The sequence below is a fragment of the Scyliorhinus torazame genome, chromosome 6 (assembly GCF_047496885.1).
Source record: "Scyliorhinus torazame isolate Kashiwa2021f chromosome 6, sScyTor2.1, whole genome shotgun sequence".
Classification (NCBI taxonomy): Eukaryota; Metazoa; Chordata; class Chondrichthyes; order Carcharhiniformes; family Scyliorhinidae; genus Scyliorhinus; species Scyliorhinus torazame.
Window position 1 is genome coordinate 277,121,965 of NC_092712.1, and position 15,732 is coordinate 277,137,696.

Sequence of the window (15,732 nt, forward strand, 5' to 3'; positions counted from 1 at the left end):
CTGTGGTGACTAGGGGCTTTTCAAAGTAATTTCATTGCAGTGTTAATGTAAGCCTACTTGTGAAAATCAAGATTATTATTACATTTCTCTTCTCCGCCTCTCTTGTCAGGGCTACTTGCTACTGTAACGCCTATCTAAACAGCTCACCTTAGAAGCCAGGCTTTTCAAACCATATTCTTATGTCTCAATTTTGAACTAATCTCTTCTTCAATGTTAACATTCAAAAATCTATACACTATTGTTCCCCACTTCACTTAAGTAAATATCAGGTTACCTTGCTTCTCAGCTAATTCACACATCAAAACCCCTGAGACAGCTGCATTCTCATCAATTCCTCTTTTATCCCATTCTTCAAACTTTATTTAATCCAAGCTTCTTTGATCTTTATTTAATTCCATTCATAAATCTTCTTTATTCAAGCTTCTTGACTGTAGTCACTGTTGCAATGTGGGAAACATGACAGCTAGTTTTGTGACAATAAGCTCCCACAAACAGCAATGTGATGACCAGATAATCAGTGTGATGTTGACTGAGGGATAAATATTGGCCAGGACACAAGACCTCCCGTGTTCTTCTTCCAAATACTGCTGTGGGATCTTTTATAGCCACCCGAGAGAGCAGGAGAAGAATCTCCATGCAGTTAAAGTGCTGAGGAGCTGGGTTGATAGGAATTTCAAGGCTAGATCTTTGAAACCAAAGCATGAAGATTTGAAATCCTGCATTACAGAGACAGAAGTTTCATTAGCTTGTAACATTCAGTGTTACAAGGACGAAGGTCAAAAGATGAGTCTTTGCTTCAGATGGTGGTTCTTTAGCACACTTTCTTTGCTGCAAGCTTGCAGATTAGAGTCTTTGGTTCTCAGCTGGTAATGGTCTGCTTTGGCGATTCATTCATTCAGGGTCCCTGTAGTTTTGAAAATGCAGTTCTCACATGGGTTGCTGAGAAATCATGGGATCGGTCTTGGTCGCATTTGCCATTTATTGCCGTGTATTGTGCTGGACCATAGTTGCCTGCTAATTCAAATGTAGCTTATGTTGATTCTGAATGTTACAGGATAGATAAAACCACAGTTTTATTCTCTTAGCAAATAACTGGGAACTCAAACTGTATCTACTTTGTACAAAAAGTTACTGGTCCCGACCAGGATCGCAACAGATCCCACATTGTTGGAGACTGAACAAAACATTTAATGTACCGGTATTTTTTTACCCACAATTCTGAACACTAGAAAACTAGTACAAAATATTTCCAAATAGCAGGGGAATGCAAGCAGGAATGAACTATATCATATTTGTTAGAGCAAGGTTTAAGCACGATTTGTAAATAAAGGTCAGAATATTTCAATGTGATTATAAAATGTCCTCTCATCATAAAATAATTCTCTTTGACTTATCATCATGTGCCTTCATGCTGAAATCTTTATCTCAAAGGCAAGACAATGCATTCATTATTGAGAGCCACTCTTCATATTTCAAATCAAGAACAGACTCTTATCTGTTAAAAGGTCCCATGAGGAACTGAGTCTAATGGCTATTCTGAGGTAATGAACCCGACCTGCCAGGAACATCTAGGGTGTTGAAAGATATTTCATTCCATAAGATCTGACAATAAATTTTTCATGAACGGAGCTAGACACTTTGAAGGTTCTCCAGCATGAGAGGGAGCAGAGGGAATAACTAAAAGATAAATTCCTTTCTTGTAAAGTCCAGTCAAAGAGAACTATTTTTCAATTTGGAATACAATCACAGGTATGTTAATACCCCAAAGAGGTATTCATAGATTAATTCAAAATTAGTTAGCTAAATTCATATTCGAGGTCAGATTGGACTGGGCTTTTCTGCAGTTCTTGTTCATTTTCTGCTTTAGGAACTAGAACTAAGGTGGTCACTGTTGAAAATGGGTCACCCATTTAAGACAGAATGAGGAAAATGCTCTCCCCGAGGGTAGAGTGCCTTTGGAACTCTCTTCCTCAAAAGGCAGAGTCCTTATATTTTAAAGGCAGTGGTAGATAAATTCTGGATTAACAAGGGGGTGAAAGGTTATCTGGGTAGGCGGGAATGTGGGGTTGAGGTTACAATCAGATCAGCCACGATCTTATCGAATGGCGGAGAAGGCTCGAGGGGTCGAGTGGCCTACTCCTGCTTCTAATTTGTTTGTTCGCTCGTTTGTATGTAACTAACATAAATCTATAAAGTGCAGCATCTGAAAGGACATGTAGCTGAGAGATTGATAATTTTCTATCTTTTAATAACTACCACTTATTTGTAATAAGACCTTTAACTTTCATGATCAAACATATAACCTTAAAACTTAACGAATCCAGGAAAAGATCATTCCAAATACCCGAAGCCTTTCTACGCCTTTTTTCTACCCCAAATTTATTAACATGAGGACTCACTTTCAAAGATTTTGGAAACTCCCCTTACTGAGAATTGGTCAAAGATGGAATTATTAATGCTGGGTCATAATAATAGTGAGAACAGGAGCTCCAGGCTTTTTCCAAGTATTCTGTTGGATCATTAAACCTTTGTTAAACCATCATTAATCAAAAAGGAAAAGTTGTTTTGCTATGTAATTTATTCATTAATCACTTTTAGAACTGATTACCGGTTTGAGGAACATTTTGAAGCAACGGCAGAAAATCTTCTAAGATATAAATGAACAATCGCCCCCCCCCCTCCCCTCCCCAAGCACATTGCGGTTTTCTGTAAAAAGTGATGCCAAAGATATTTGAGAAGCCAATGGCAAACCTGAGATGTGTAACTTGACATGCTTACTTTATAGGGTACCAATGACTCACCCCACTTCCCAGTTCAGACTTGATACATTCATTCCTTACCATGTCACTCCATGGTTCCCACAACTCAGGAACCATGTTCTATTCATACTCAGGAACATATATCTGAAACCATCCTAGTTGTCCTCAAAACCATTTCCTAGTACCTTGGCATGGTTGGAAACCTTGCATGTTCTTGTGACCCTAAGAGCTATGCTGATATGAGTAAGATGCTTGCTGGGTCCAAGTTGCAGATCGAAATACAAGGGCCAATGTAGTGGGTCGAGAGTTAGGCTATTGAGCTGTGCACATTAAAATGTTTTTCTGTTACCGTAACAATACAAGCTCAGACAAATCTATTACATCCTTACAAATATAAACCAATTGTGGGAAGCATCAAGCTGTTGAATGCAAGGCAAGGTGATACTGAGTGGAGACAGATAGATTACACTGCACAGACAGCAGTGGAAGAAATGCATTTCCCTATGCATCATTAAGCACAGAAAGCTAACCTCTGATCCCTGTCCAATATTGAGGGTGCCCAAAATCACATGTTATACTCCAAATACAGCTTACCAATGTTCAATAACAGGTTAAAGTAATTTATTTCAACCCAAGTGCCTTTGATATGCACTACAGTACTATGTTTGCCTCATCAACAACTGCTGTGTTGCCTGCACGCTCACTAGATGATCAATAATCTCATTTAAATCCTTTCCTGCTTCTTCTTTTGCTAATGGGCATTCCTCGTTCCTGTACACATTTTACATTTCCTGTTTTAACTTGCATAACCTTTAACAGCAGCAAAAGACCCATGCTAGAAATTTGAAATAAAAAGGGAGATTGAAGGAAATACTCAGATCAGGCATCCATGGAGAAACAGTAAATGGTGCCAACATTTACCAGAATGGAACTGGTGAGCAGGGATGAGCAGCTTTTGGATGCTGTGGAGCTCAGCTGTCTTTTCTCTCCCGAGTGCTTTCTCTGACTGGAGGTGAGCCTAATTGACAGGTTTTGGTTCCCTGTTAGGCAGGAAACACTTCGAAGGAGACCACAAGCCTGGAGTAGATATGGAGACTGTGTCTGAATCTTGGGACAAGTGGTCAGAGAATGGATGTGAGTGCTGAATTACAATAATACAAATAAAACAAGAACTCATAATTCTAAATAACATAGCTATAAACAATTAAAATATAAAAATATTAAAATAAAATAATTGTGCAATTATGAACTTAAGTATACAAATAAATACAAAATGTTGCAAAATGCAGATCTGCTTAAATTTGCAGAATAAAATTGAATGATCCTCTGCACCTTGTCCAGAGATCTTAAGTGGCCAGGTTGAGTTCATTAAATTTGCAATCATTTACATCCTGAATTTTACAAAAGTAGGGGGTTGGACTGTTTTGTAGTCTGTTCATTATTTGCAGAATGGTGACTTTTCTCTTTAGTTCCAACAAACATTTACTTTTATATGGTTGTGGCAAGAGATACTAGCAATGAAAGATTTGGTTCAAGCGTTTTCAAGCAAAATCTAGACAGAGCTTGGCACACAAGCAGTGTTGAAAAGGAACTTAGCCATTTCAAAGTTGATCCCACATCCCTTTAGTTAACAGGGATGGAATTTGTAAATCTGGAGAGTAAGTATGGTGGCGCGTGGGAAAGTCAGCATGATTCTTGCTGGGCAGCAGGTCAGATTAATCAGCCCAATTTTCAACCTTTCAGCTCATTCATTATTCATCAAGGAGCTTGTTGAATTTCATGACAGACAAGGATTCACCCCCTCCACCATCACCTCATGGGGATGGTGGCCCTGGCACCACAATTAAACGGAACCCACATAAATGTTGATTCACTGCATGGTCTAAAATTCTGCTTCATCATGGCGTGCAAAAGTGTGCATGGGAATAGTGGCATCTGCCTGAAGACCCAGAGATCCAACAGTTTGTCAGATTTGCACTTCAACCTGCGTATCATTGCTCTGACCGTGCGCATGTTTCACCAGTGGTTAGGAAAGAGGAGGATGGTGCACCTCTACCCCTCCAGGTACCCCTTCTCTGCTTCTCCTCAAGGAGTCAGGGACGGGAAGCATCAACCAGACACCTCAGGGGCATCCACCCAGGACATTCTAAGGGATGTCCTTCTGCACCAAATAGTCTCTGCCCCTGACTCCATCAACCCCATCAGGTCAGGCCAAGGATGGTGGACATGCCCCATGCACAGGAGACCTTCAGTAAACTGGGGCCATTCAGATCTTGGGCCACCAGAGGACGCAAAGGTAATCTCAGAAAACAGGGCACAGTAGTCATCAGGCTGCCTCCACCTCTGCTGTGAATGTTGGGGCAGCACTGAGACGTAGCGGTAGAATTAGAAAGATTATTAAGCTTTGAAGGCTCAATCGTGGCACGGCTGGTCATTCACTGCATATAATCTCTATTATTGTAAATGTACTTCACAACTATCCCTCTCCAAGCCTCTCATTTTGAACAGCTAATCAATGTGATGCAAATTTCCACATTCAGTAAATTGCCTTTAATTCCACATCTGCGACATAAAGTCATTCTTATATGAAAATGATGGTTGTACAAGACACATGTAATCCTTGCATCTCAGGCAGATATTATTTGACCACGTGAATTGTTGTTCAGAGAGGTTATGATCCTTATGCTGTTGCACGGAAGTCGGTAGATATTATAAATACTTGTTGCAACCTATGTTAGTCTTGTCACCCATGTGTACTTTGCAATGACATTTATATGAGCGTGCGTTTTGGGAAAAGTAGCATTCACCATCGAGCATGTAGCCTTTCATGCCTCCCTGCAGCATTTTTTTCAAGTGTTTAAAGCTACATATTATTCCTTTGTTAATTCCCACTCTCCCATGCATGACACTGTAGGGTGGAACTTGGTTCCACTCAGCGTTGTTTAAAATGTCTGCTGGACAGGAATAAATGTGTGCTGATCCTGATGAAGCTATCTACTTACCTGTGAGGATCTTACTTTACTCCTGAATGGCTTTATGAAATCCCTTGTGAAAGTCACAGAATGTAAATCCATAAGGAACTAATTGATTGGCTGTGCGCTCACTGATTTATGATTCACAGAGTTCAGAGAGAGTGACTGCTCTCAACATCAAGGCACCATTCGACTGAGTGTGGCATCACGGAGCTCTAACAAAACTGGTGTCAATGGGGGGAGAAAACTCTCCACTGGTTGATGTCATACATGGCACAAAGGATGGCATTGTCAGTTAGAGGTCAATCATTTCAGTTCCAAGACATCACTACAAGACTTCCTCAGGGTAGTATCCTAGGCCCAATGATTTTCAGCTGCTTCATTAATTACTTTCCTTCCATCATAAGGTCAGAAGTGGGAATGTTTACTGATGATTGCAATGTTCAGCACTATTCACGACTTCTCAGATACTGAAGTAGTCTATGTCCAAATCAGCAAGATCTGGACAATATCCAGGTTTGGGCTCACAAGTAACATTAATGTCGCCCAAGTACCTGTTTAATTCCAGCCTTAGGTGACTGTGTGTGTGAAGTTTGCACATTCTTCCGGTGTGTGTGTGGGTTTTCTCCAGGTGCTCTGGTTTCCTCCCACAGGTTAGGTGGATTTGCTATGCTAAAACATCCCTTAGTATCCAAAAATGTACAGGTTAGATGCGGTTACAGTGATATGGAGGTGCTCTTTCAGAGGGTCAGTGCAGACTTGATGGGCCAAATGGCCTCTTTCTGCTCTGTATGAATTCTGTGGTTCTATGAGACTTAGCAGGGGTTTTAGATGACATAGGACTGAGACTTCACAGGAACTCTCATTGCAATACAGCATTTCTGCCAATAACAATGTATCAAAAAACACTTCCCCACTGTACAAGGTACAAACAGGTCTGTTCATTGCCATCAGAGCTTTGTAGCCTGTAAAAGCTCTCGACAGTTGTAGATTATTTTGAAGGTTCCCCTCTTTGTAACAATAAGACATATTCTCTGTTGTATTGATGATTTGCAACAATAACACAATAGCAGAGACCAGTACCATCAGTATAGAATTGCTTGCATCAAAATCAGAAATATCTGAAAAATTATGTTTAATCAATCTTCAATATATTTTCCACAAAAGGAGAATTCTGAGGAATATAAATCTTAAAAAAAAGAGGCTGCAGCTAAAAAGGCTTAAAACACAAATGTAAAAACATACAACATATATGCATAGAAAAAATAGTGGACTACAGTAGAGGCAGAATTGTAAACTCCAAACAAGCTGTTTCCTCTGTACTTACTGCTAACAGGAAGGCACAAGAGACATAGTGGAAATCAATTCTTATCCTCATGTGTCAACTGATTGGAATGGGATGGATACATATAGTTTGCATTATGCAACAAATGCACAGTAACCCTCTCCCATGTAGATTTCAGTCAGTTACACCACACCTGCTACGGAAAGTTCAGGTAACACAGCCCCAGGGCCTCGGTAAATGCTGTTTATCCTCTGTCAGCTTCTAAGTCTCTGTATCCTTGCATGTACTCTCCCATCCGACTTTACTTCTATAGTACAATGGGAATCAGAAACTCCGGATAGCTGTGAAAAGGGCATTTCCTTCCTATAGGCTGCTGTGCTTTGCTCTTCTACTACTCTGCATCATTACAAAAATGGTTTGTAAATGGTTAAAAGTTATCTTTATTTATAACATTATAATTAAAAAGATGCTTAAAAGCAAAGAATAACATGTTGCTATGACATGGGGAAAGGGGAATTTTCCCACCTTTACAAACTTAGATTTAGGATGACATTTTACAGACATAATCATTGAGGTCTTGGGCATACTGCAGAACACAATATTTTCAAGCTCTCCATCAGATACACTGACGGAGAAATCAGGCCGCGAATATATAAATAAATTACCACTGGAAGTACTTGATCTCTGCATTAAGAACTCCCAGCCTATCGGAAGCTCTGTTCCAACAACACAAACTAATGCTATATTACAGCAACATAAACTTTTCCATTCCAATCCAAACATATCCCTATAGCCCTTCAAAATGAGACTGCAAGATTAAATGCAATGTACTGTGATAATATTAATCAAGGAAATCCTGATAAGGCACCTGGTCAACTTAGAATGAACCCTGAATATTTACGTCATCATAAACACACATGTAGGGCATTTTGAAGTGCAATTATACTTTGTGCATTGCTTTCTACCCTAACCCGTCTCACAAAATGACATCAAAGTCACATAGGAGCCCCCAGTGATCACTGCAAAACCGCCCACAATCCAACTTGTCTTGTCCCATGAGGGTCATCTGCTGTGGGACAATCTGACCCTCGCTGGCCGTCCTGAAAAACACACGGTCAAAGCGGAGCCTGCAAGTGTAACGGGCCTTCAGGTTGTTATTAGCTTTAGTGTCCCAGGTATACTGACAGTGTTCAGGTTTGTTTAAGAATTCCCAGACGTCCAAGACACCAGCTGGCAAACCTCCAACTTTTGCAACCTGTGAAGAAAGCACATGGTGAGAAAAGATGATTTATGTGCACAATGCATCAGCAGCAGTCACACTAGATTTTACACTGATGACAACTCACCCCTATACCTTCCTTCATCAAGTTCAACACCTTGGACTGACACTGGGTGGAAGCTTTTCAACATGTTGTGATGTAACACAGGACAGGTTACCCGGGTCCACTCTAGTAATAATAAATGCTTGTTATTTCAAAACAACTTCTCTACTGAGTAGTACTCTCTGTAAAATTTCCCAATGCCTGTGTCTATGTATTTTCACAGTAACCTCATTGAAGTGTTAATGTAAGCCTACTTGTGATACTAATAAAGATTATTTACATTGCGTATGTATGTATGTCCTATGATTTTTCAGTTTGGAATGGTGTGTCTGGACAGTTCGCAGAATACTTTTCACTGTACCTCGGTACACATGACAATAAATCAAATCAAATTGTTCCCAAGTCAATAAACATCCAAAAAAAGTAAAATGGGTGACCTTTGGGAAGCTGCTGAGGGTTTATGGAGACAGAGATGAGCAGCGGGATTCTCCAAACCCGCCGGGTCAGAGAATCCCCGGGAAGCGGTACAAATCGCGCCGCCGCCAGCTGCCGTATTCTCCAGCGCCGGGTTTTGGGCGGGGACAGGGTTCATGCCACGCCGGTCAGGGGTCGTTGGCAGCGGCCCCCCCCGGCAATTCTCCGGGCCCTAATGGGTCGAGCGGCCGTCCGTTTCTGGCCAGTCCCGTTGGCGTGGATTAGACATGGTCCCACATGGCAGGGCCTGGCAGTTAAGTCGGCTGACGCGATCCTCTGGTGGGGGGGGGGGGGGCACGGGAGGATCCAACCCCAGGGGGTGACCCCATGGTGGCCTGGCCCGCAATCAGGGCCCACCTATCTGCGGGCGGGCCTGTGCCGTGGAGGCACTCTTTCCTTCCGCACCGGCCCCTGTAGGGCTCCGCCATGACCGGTGCGGAGAAGACAACCCCATGTGAGGAATTGAACAAACGAATGTGATATAAAATAGTTAGTTCAAATATTAGTTACAGTAATGTAGATAGTAGTGAGTTCACAAAGGACAAAGGAATTCAGAAAACATGGCAAGGAGGATAGGGAAAAGGATGCTGGGTAACAAGAGGTTCAGGGTTAAGGAATGCGAAGTGTGCCAATCAGGATATATGGCCAGGTCAGGAGGTCTATAGGATGACCTATGGGAATCTTGTATGGGAAACTTGATGCCATTTGAATGTATTTGCAGAGATTTCTTTGTCTCCGACCTCACTCGGTTCTAGGGTTCCAGGAGACAGCTTCTGTGTTCTGAATCTCTGTGGAGTGAGTCAGCCTTGCACGTTGGTTAAAATAAATAATACTATACCTACAAATCCATCTCGAGTTTTATTGAGGCCAGGCTGACGGGTAAAGAATTCAATATTGTCATTTGGTGCCGAAATCCGGGATTTCTCCAGACAGTCACCGGCCAGCTGCAAAGTCAGAATTAGACTGATGTTGGACAAGGAAAGTGGAAATAGGCCCACAATGTGTGTAGCTGGAAAATGACCACATTGATTTTCCCCTCTTCTCATGGTCTGATTGGTCTTGTCACTCGCAGTTGGTACGGAAAGATTGTCTCGACAAAATCAAAGGTCAGTCTGGGATTAGAAAATTAAACTGATGGGATATCATAATATTGATAGTTCAGTTTTGGGTTAATTGTGGAATTGATGGGACATCGGAAGGATGGTTCAGTTCCATGTGTGTTTTTGAAACTATAGTTGATAAACCAAAAATGTATCCTTGGACTGTATCAGAGGAATCCGCTAAAGCGCCCCCTAGTGAGACTCTGAGACAGTTGCCGATTAGAAAAATACCCAACCCTGATGCTGCAACAGCAGCAGCCCAGCCCACGATAGACGTTTATTTCCCATGGAGACCCAGTGAGATGATGGCTATACTGGCTGCAATCCCAGACAGGAAGAAATCTCCTGCTGCTTTCGTGGACTATCTGAGAACTACCATCTCAGTTTATCAAGCTGATTCTAGGGACTTCTGGGCCCTAGTCCAGCAGCATTTAACCCTAGCAGAGTACCACAGACACCTCAACCACTTGAATTATGCTAGCCATGCCGCACTTCAGCAAGCCCATGCATTGGACGATGATAGACGGGTACAAATCCTGAATGCGTTGAGTGCCACATTTCAGAAGCCCATAAACATCTCTGCTATCTTAGACCTCAAACCTAAAAAGACTGAGGAGCCAGAGGAATTTCTGAAATGTTTTAATGAAATCTACTGTGGGCAGTCAGGTGACTTGCTGTACCAAAATGGTCAGAATTCCCCATAATATTGTGCTATGTTAATGCATTGCCTACCACCTTCCGTGGCTACTGCCGTGAAATGTAATAACGTGAATTGGACAGAGAACGACCCTTCCCAGATGGCCCAGGCAGTCAGATTTTATTGGAAGGAGGGTGTAGGCCAGGAAGGAGGCTCAGTTACAAAGATTAAGACTGAGTATGTAATGAAAAAGGATGATCTGAGACCCCAACCAGCAGCAGATACAGTGGCTTACCAGCTGGAACCCCAATATTGTGACCTTGGGTGGGTGGATCAACAGGGGGGAGGATATCAAACCCACCCCAAATGGACCTTCAGCCCCTCTTTATGGCCCACCGTATGCACCAACAGCTTTACAACTGCTGCCCCCTCTGAGGGGCCACTGGTCTACTGGGGAAAGAGGATGGGGCAGATATAGGGGGAACAATGCATGTTTTAATTGTGGCCGTACAGATCACTGGCATCAGGAATGCCCATTTAAAAGACGGGCAGCAGAAGGAGACTACCCGACCCAAAGGAGGGGGTACCCTCCAAGGGGAGGACAGACGAGGTACACCGACTTCTCCCAGGCAAACCCTTTCCCAACACAAGATTGACTAGCTAATTTAGTCATAAGGACTCTCCATCGGACAGGGAACCTATTATCTCTCTGCAGATAGGAGATCAACATCACCCATTTGTAATCGACACTGGAGCAGCCATGTCGTCGGTGCAATCAGAACTTCGACTACCACTATCCGACCACACCCAGCATTTGTCGGGGTTCCAAGGACAGGTGTGTGAGTATCCTATTTCTGAACCTGTGACAGTCACTTATGAGAATAAGTCTACAGATCATCAGTTTGTGGTGACTACTGGATTGGACTGTGACTTGTTGGCCCGAGATTTACTGTGTATCTTCCAGCTACAGCTAGAGTGCGGAGACAAAGGGGTAACGGTTCAATCATGGAGGATGAGACAACAGTGTTATATTTCTATCACACCCCAGTGGTAGACGTTAGACATTGAACATTCACTGCACCACGTTACCCTGGCCTATGATAGAACCAGACAGAACAGGGAGTTGGAGGACAAATATCGGTCGATAATTGGGACCGAATGGCCTGTCAAGATTACAGCCACAGTCACGGGAAAAGAAGGTACAGCCGATTTTGTTACAATACCACCACATTTATGGCCACAGTCAGCTTCTGTAGGCCCTCATATTATACGTCATGTCCACGACCAGTACCATGCCAAGGATCTGGGGCCTATGGTAAGGAGGGCAGTGGATCATTCAGACCCAACAGAGTACGCACTTCAAGTCATGCCAGACGGCACTTCCATAAAATATTTTGAGGTCCCTGAAACGATTAACACTCGACTTCAGCATCACCTGGGACGTGACGTTTTGGGATATGTCAACCCACAGCTCTGGAAGAATAGGGGATTCCTTACCTCGGCCGGCACGGAAATAGCCCACCAGGGTTTAGTTAATGACCTACTGCAGGCCCTCCTTATGCCCAGATTTCCATCATTAAATGCGCTGCCCATACAAACGGTAAGACCCCAGTTGACGTTGGTAATGAACAAGCAGATTGTGCAGCGCTGACAGCCGCGCAAATTCAACAAGTGATGGTGCCTCAAATGTTAAGTCAGACTAAACGTTCTGCAATAAATAGGTCTGCCTCTGACAAGCCAATGCCAACCATCCAAGACGTCATAAGGTTACAGGAGGACGCACCCGAGAGTGATAAACAAATGTGGAAACGGTTAGGTTGTACATATGATTCGGTTTCCTCTTTATGGACCACGCCAGCACATCAGACTTGTATGTCTGAGGTACTAGCTTTATGGGTCATCGAATGTGTACACTTTGCAACTCATTGTGGGGCTCGGGGGACTAGTGATTTGTTGCTGGACACTTGGTGGCACCCTAAAATGCAGGGGCTGGCCCAGAGTATCAGTAATCGGTGTTTGATTTGTCAGTAATATAACACCGGCAAAGGTATCCCTTGTGGTATGGGGCAAACCCCGTTGCCCAGTGGTCCCTTTGAGACGCTCTAAATGGATTACATTGAGTTGGTCAGGTGTCAATGTTATAAATATGTTTTGGTCATTGTGGATGATAATAAAGCTGCTACTGTGGTTAAAGGTCTGATGCGGGAAATCATTTCCCGGTACGGCATATCAGCTCAGTTAAGTTCTGATAACGGGCCTCATTTTATTGGACAGATTCACCTGCCTCCCTTCCCCAGCGTTGTTTTACAGGTGTGGAGCATGATGGAGTGGCTACGCACCGCCTGTGTAATCTTCGGCCTCGCCTCGCTTGGAGTGACATCGGCGACGGATATGGAAAAGGGAAATATCATCTACATCTGTAGCCCCAAGGACATTTCACTTATGCAGAGGTGACGTCCCCATATACGAGGACATGGTAACGACTCATGGAAGGTCATCAGGTTAACAGACAATGCAGGACTCATGAAGCAATGGCACCGGTCCTGGCGATGGGAAGGGAACATTGCATGGACACTGCCTTGTTTTTGGAGTATATGTAAATTTGATTTTGGATGTGTTTAAGATTGGTGCCATAAAGGTAAAGTCAGACTGTGAGGAGAGAATAGGAAGAGGTTGTGAGAGAGGGGAACTAGAGAGAGGACAGAGCGTGTCAGAAGGGGAGTACAACTAGAACGTAGGTTATCAGGAGACATACTTAATTCATTTAGGACTGAGGGAAACCTGGGTAAAATGCAGGGTGCACTGGAACAGATAGACGCCCCTAGAATCTTGGCTGCTAGGATCCACGAGGGTGCAGCGGATGACGGGGTGCTGCAACAGGAATTGGAATTGCAGCGACAAATCTTAGATGAGGGGCCGTAGCTACGGGTTGGACAGATAGGTTATCGTGAAATGATAAAAGGAGGGAATGAGGAATTAAAAAACGAATGTGATATAAAATAGTTAGTTCAAATATTAGTTACAGTAATGTAGATAGTAGTGAGTTCACAAAGGACAAAAGGAATTCAGAAAGCATGGCAAGGATGGGGAAAAGGATGCTGGGTAGCAAGAGGCCCAGGGTTAAGGAATGCGAAGTGAGCCAATCAGGATATATGGCCAGGTCAGGAGGTCTATAGGATGACCTATGGGAATCTTGTATGTTAAACTTGATGCTATTTGAATATATTTGCAGAGATTTCTTTGTCTCCGACCTCACTCGGTTCTAGGGTTCCAGGAGACAGCTTCTGTGTTCTGAATCTCTGTGGAGCGAGTCAGCCTTGCAAGTTGGTTAAAATAAATAATACTATACCTACAAATCCATCTCGAGTTTTATTGAGGCCAGACTGACGGGTAAAGAATTCAATATTGTCACCTGCGCATGCGTCAGAATACGCCAGCCGGTCTGCGCATGCGCGGAACCACGCCAGTGGTTCAGCGCATGGGCAAGATCACGCCGACCCTTTGGCGCAATCGCTAACTCGCGCAGTCCCTTTGGCGCCGGCTGGCACCAACCCCTCCACTGTCCACATAGCCGCCGGAAGTGCGGAGAATTCCGCACTTTCGGGGGCTGTTGACGCCGGAGTGGTTTGTGCCGGTTTTCCTGCTGGCGTGGGGACTTAGGCCCGCAAAAGGAGAATCCCGCCCATTAAATTTATTCTCTGTTACAAAAATAATTCTAAAAGATTTTTGGCAAAACCTGAAGAAACTCCATTATATAATTAACCCACATAGGTAAAAACTTTGAAATGAAATCATTCAGTTGTAACAGATTACGAAAACAACACTACCAGAATGAAAGATTAACAATCATACTGTATGTAATATTTGACATGTTGCACCCCCACATTGAGGCATTATAGATTCTCCCTTACAAAGTTCATCCGCTGGATATATCATTGGAAGGCAGGGGTTTGCAGGGAGCACTGAATGACAATAGAAATGAAGGTAAAGCAACAAAATGCGGAAAGAAGCTTTACTAAAGCAATATAGGTCTGTTAAAACATTCAGTATTTCATGCTCCGCATTGGGTGGATATGGTACTGGAGAAGGGGATGGTGCAGAGACCAGGGTAGAAGTTAGATGTGGGACTGTTGGGGGACCGAAGGTTCTGTGACAAAATTTAAAAAGTAATCGAGGGATATGTAGGTTTTAACTGCACCGGTGAGGTGTTGAAGGCAGTTGTCTGGGAGGCTTTAAAGGCGGTGGTGGGGGGTGAGGTGATCTCGTTCAAGGCTAGGCTAGACAAAGAGGAGAGGTTGGAAAGTCAGAGGGTAATAGATGAGATGCTGGAGGTAGACAGGAGGTATGCAGAAGATGGGGACCCAGCGCAGTTGGAAAAGAGGAAGGAACTCCAGGCGAGCTTTGACCGACTATCTACCAAGAAGGCGGTACATCAATTGAGGCAAGCAAGGGGGGCAGTGTCCAAGCATGGAGAGAAGGCGGGTCAGCTCCGCAGGGAGGCTGCGGCAAGGGAAATTGTCCAGGTGCGGGACAGGGCAGGGAAGTTGGTGGTAGCTCTGGATCAGATGAACAAGGCCTTTAAGGAATTCTATGAGAGGTTTTACGGGTCAGAGCCACCTGGGGGAGGCCGGAAGATGCAGGAATTTCTAGATGGGCTGGAGTACCCGAGGTTAGGGTATGGGGACAATGCTACATTAGAAGGAGCGGTAGTGGAGCAGGAGATAAAAGATGCGATTGGGAGGATGCAGCCGGGGAAGGTGGCAGGGTCGAACGTGTTTCCGGTGGAATATTATAAAAAATTCAAGGATAAGCTGGCACCCCTGATGGTGGGGATGTTTGAGGAGGCGATAGGGAAGGGGGTGTTACCACAAACTTTGGGACAGGCATCGATTTCCCTGTTATTTAAGAAAGATAAGGATCCGATGGAGTGTGGGTCGTATAGGCCCATTTCACTTTTAAACGTGGATGCAAAGGTATTGGCGAAGCTACTGACAGGTAGGCTGGAGGAGTGCCACCCGAAGGTGACAGGTGAAGATCAGACAGGGTTTGTGAGGGAGAGGCAGCTCTTTTCGAACATTAGGAAGGTATTGAACGTGGTTATGATACCGACGGAGGGGAAGGAGGTGGTTGTGGCATTGGATGCCGAGAAAGCGTTTGACCGGGTAGAATGGGGGTACTTGATG

General features: G+C 43.7%; 1 protein-coding gene across 2 annotated transcripts in view; it reads right to left on the reverse strand.

The window, feature by feature from the left end:
- Window positions 1-6,849: 6,849 nt before the first annotated feature.
- The window catches only part of tdp2b (tyrosyl-DNA phosphodiesterase 2b), a 40,181-nt gene continuing 31,298 nt past the window's right edge, over window positions 6,850-15,732 (reverse strand). The window contains exons 7-9 of one of the 2 annotated variants that reach the window (XM_072509723.1): window positions 9,651-9,756; window positions 8,363-8,464; window positions 7,990-8,271 (exon numbers count right to left, since the gene is read on the reverse strand). In XM_072509723.1, the coding sequence (XP_072365824.1) occupies window positions 8,207-8,271; window positions 8,363-8,464; window positions 9,651-9,756 (273 nt within the window). In that variant the 3' untranslated portion in view covers window positions 7,990-8,206. Of the gene's footprint in view, window positions 8,272-8,362; window positions 8,465-9,650; window positions 9,757-15,732 lie in introns of both variants that reach the window. The other variant, XM_072509722.1, reaches the window with a different exon arrangement.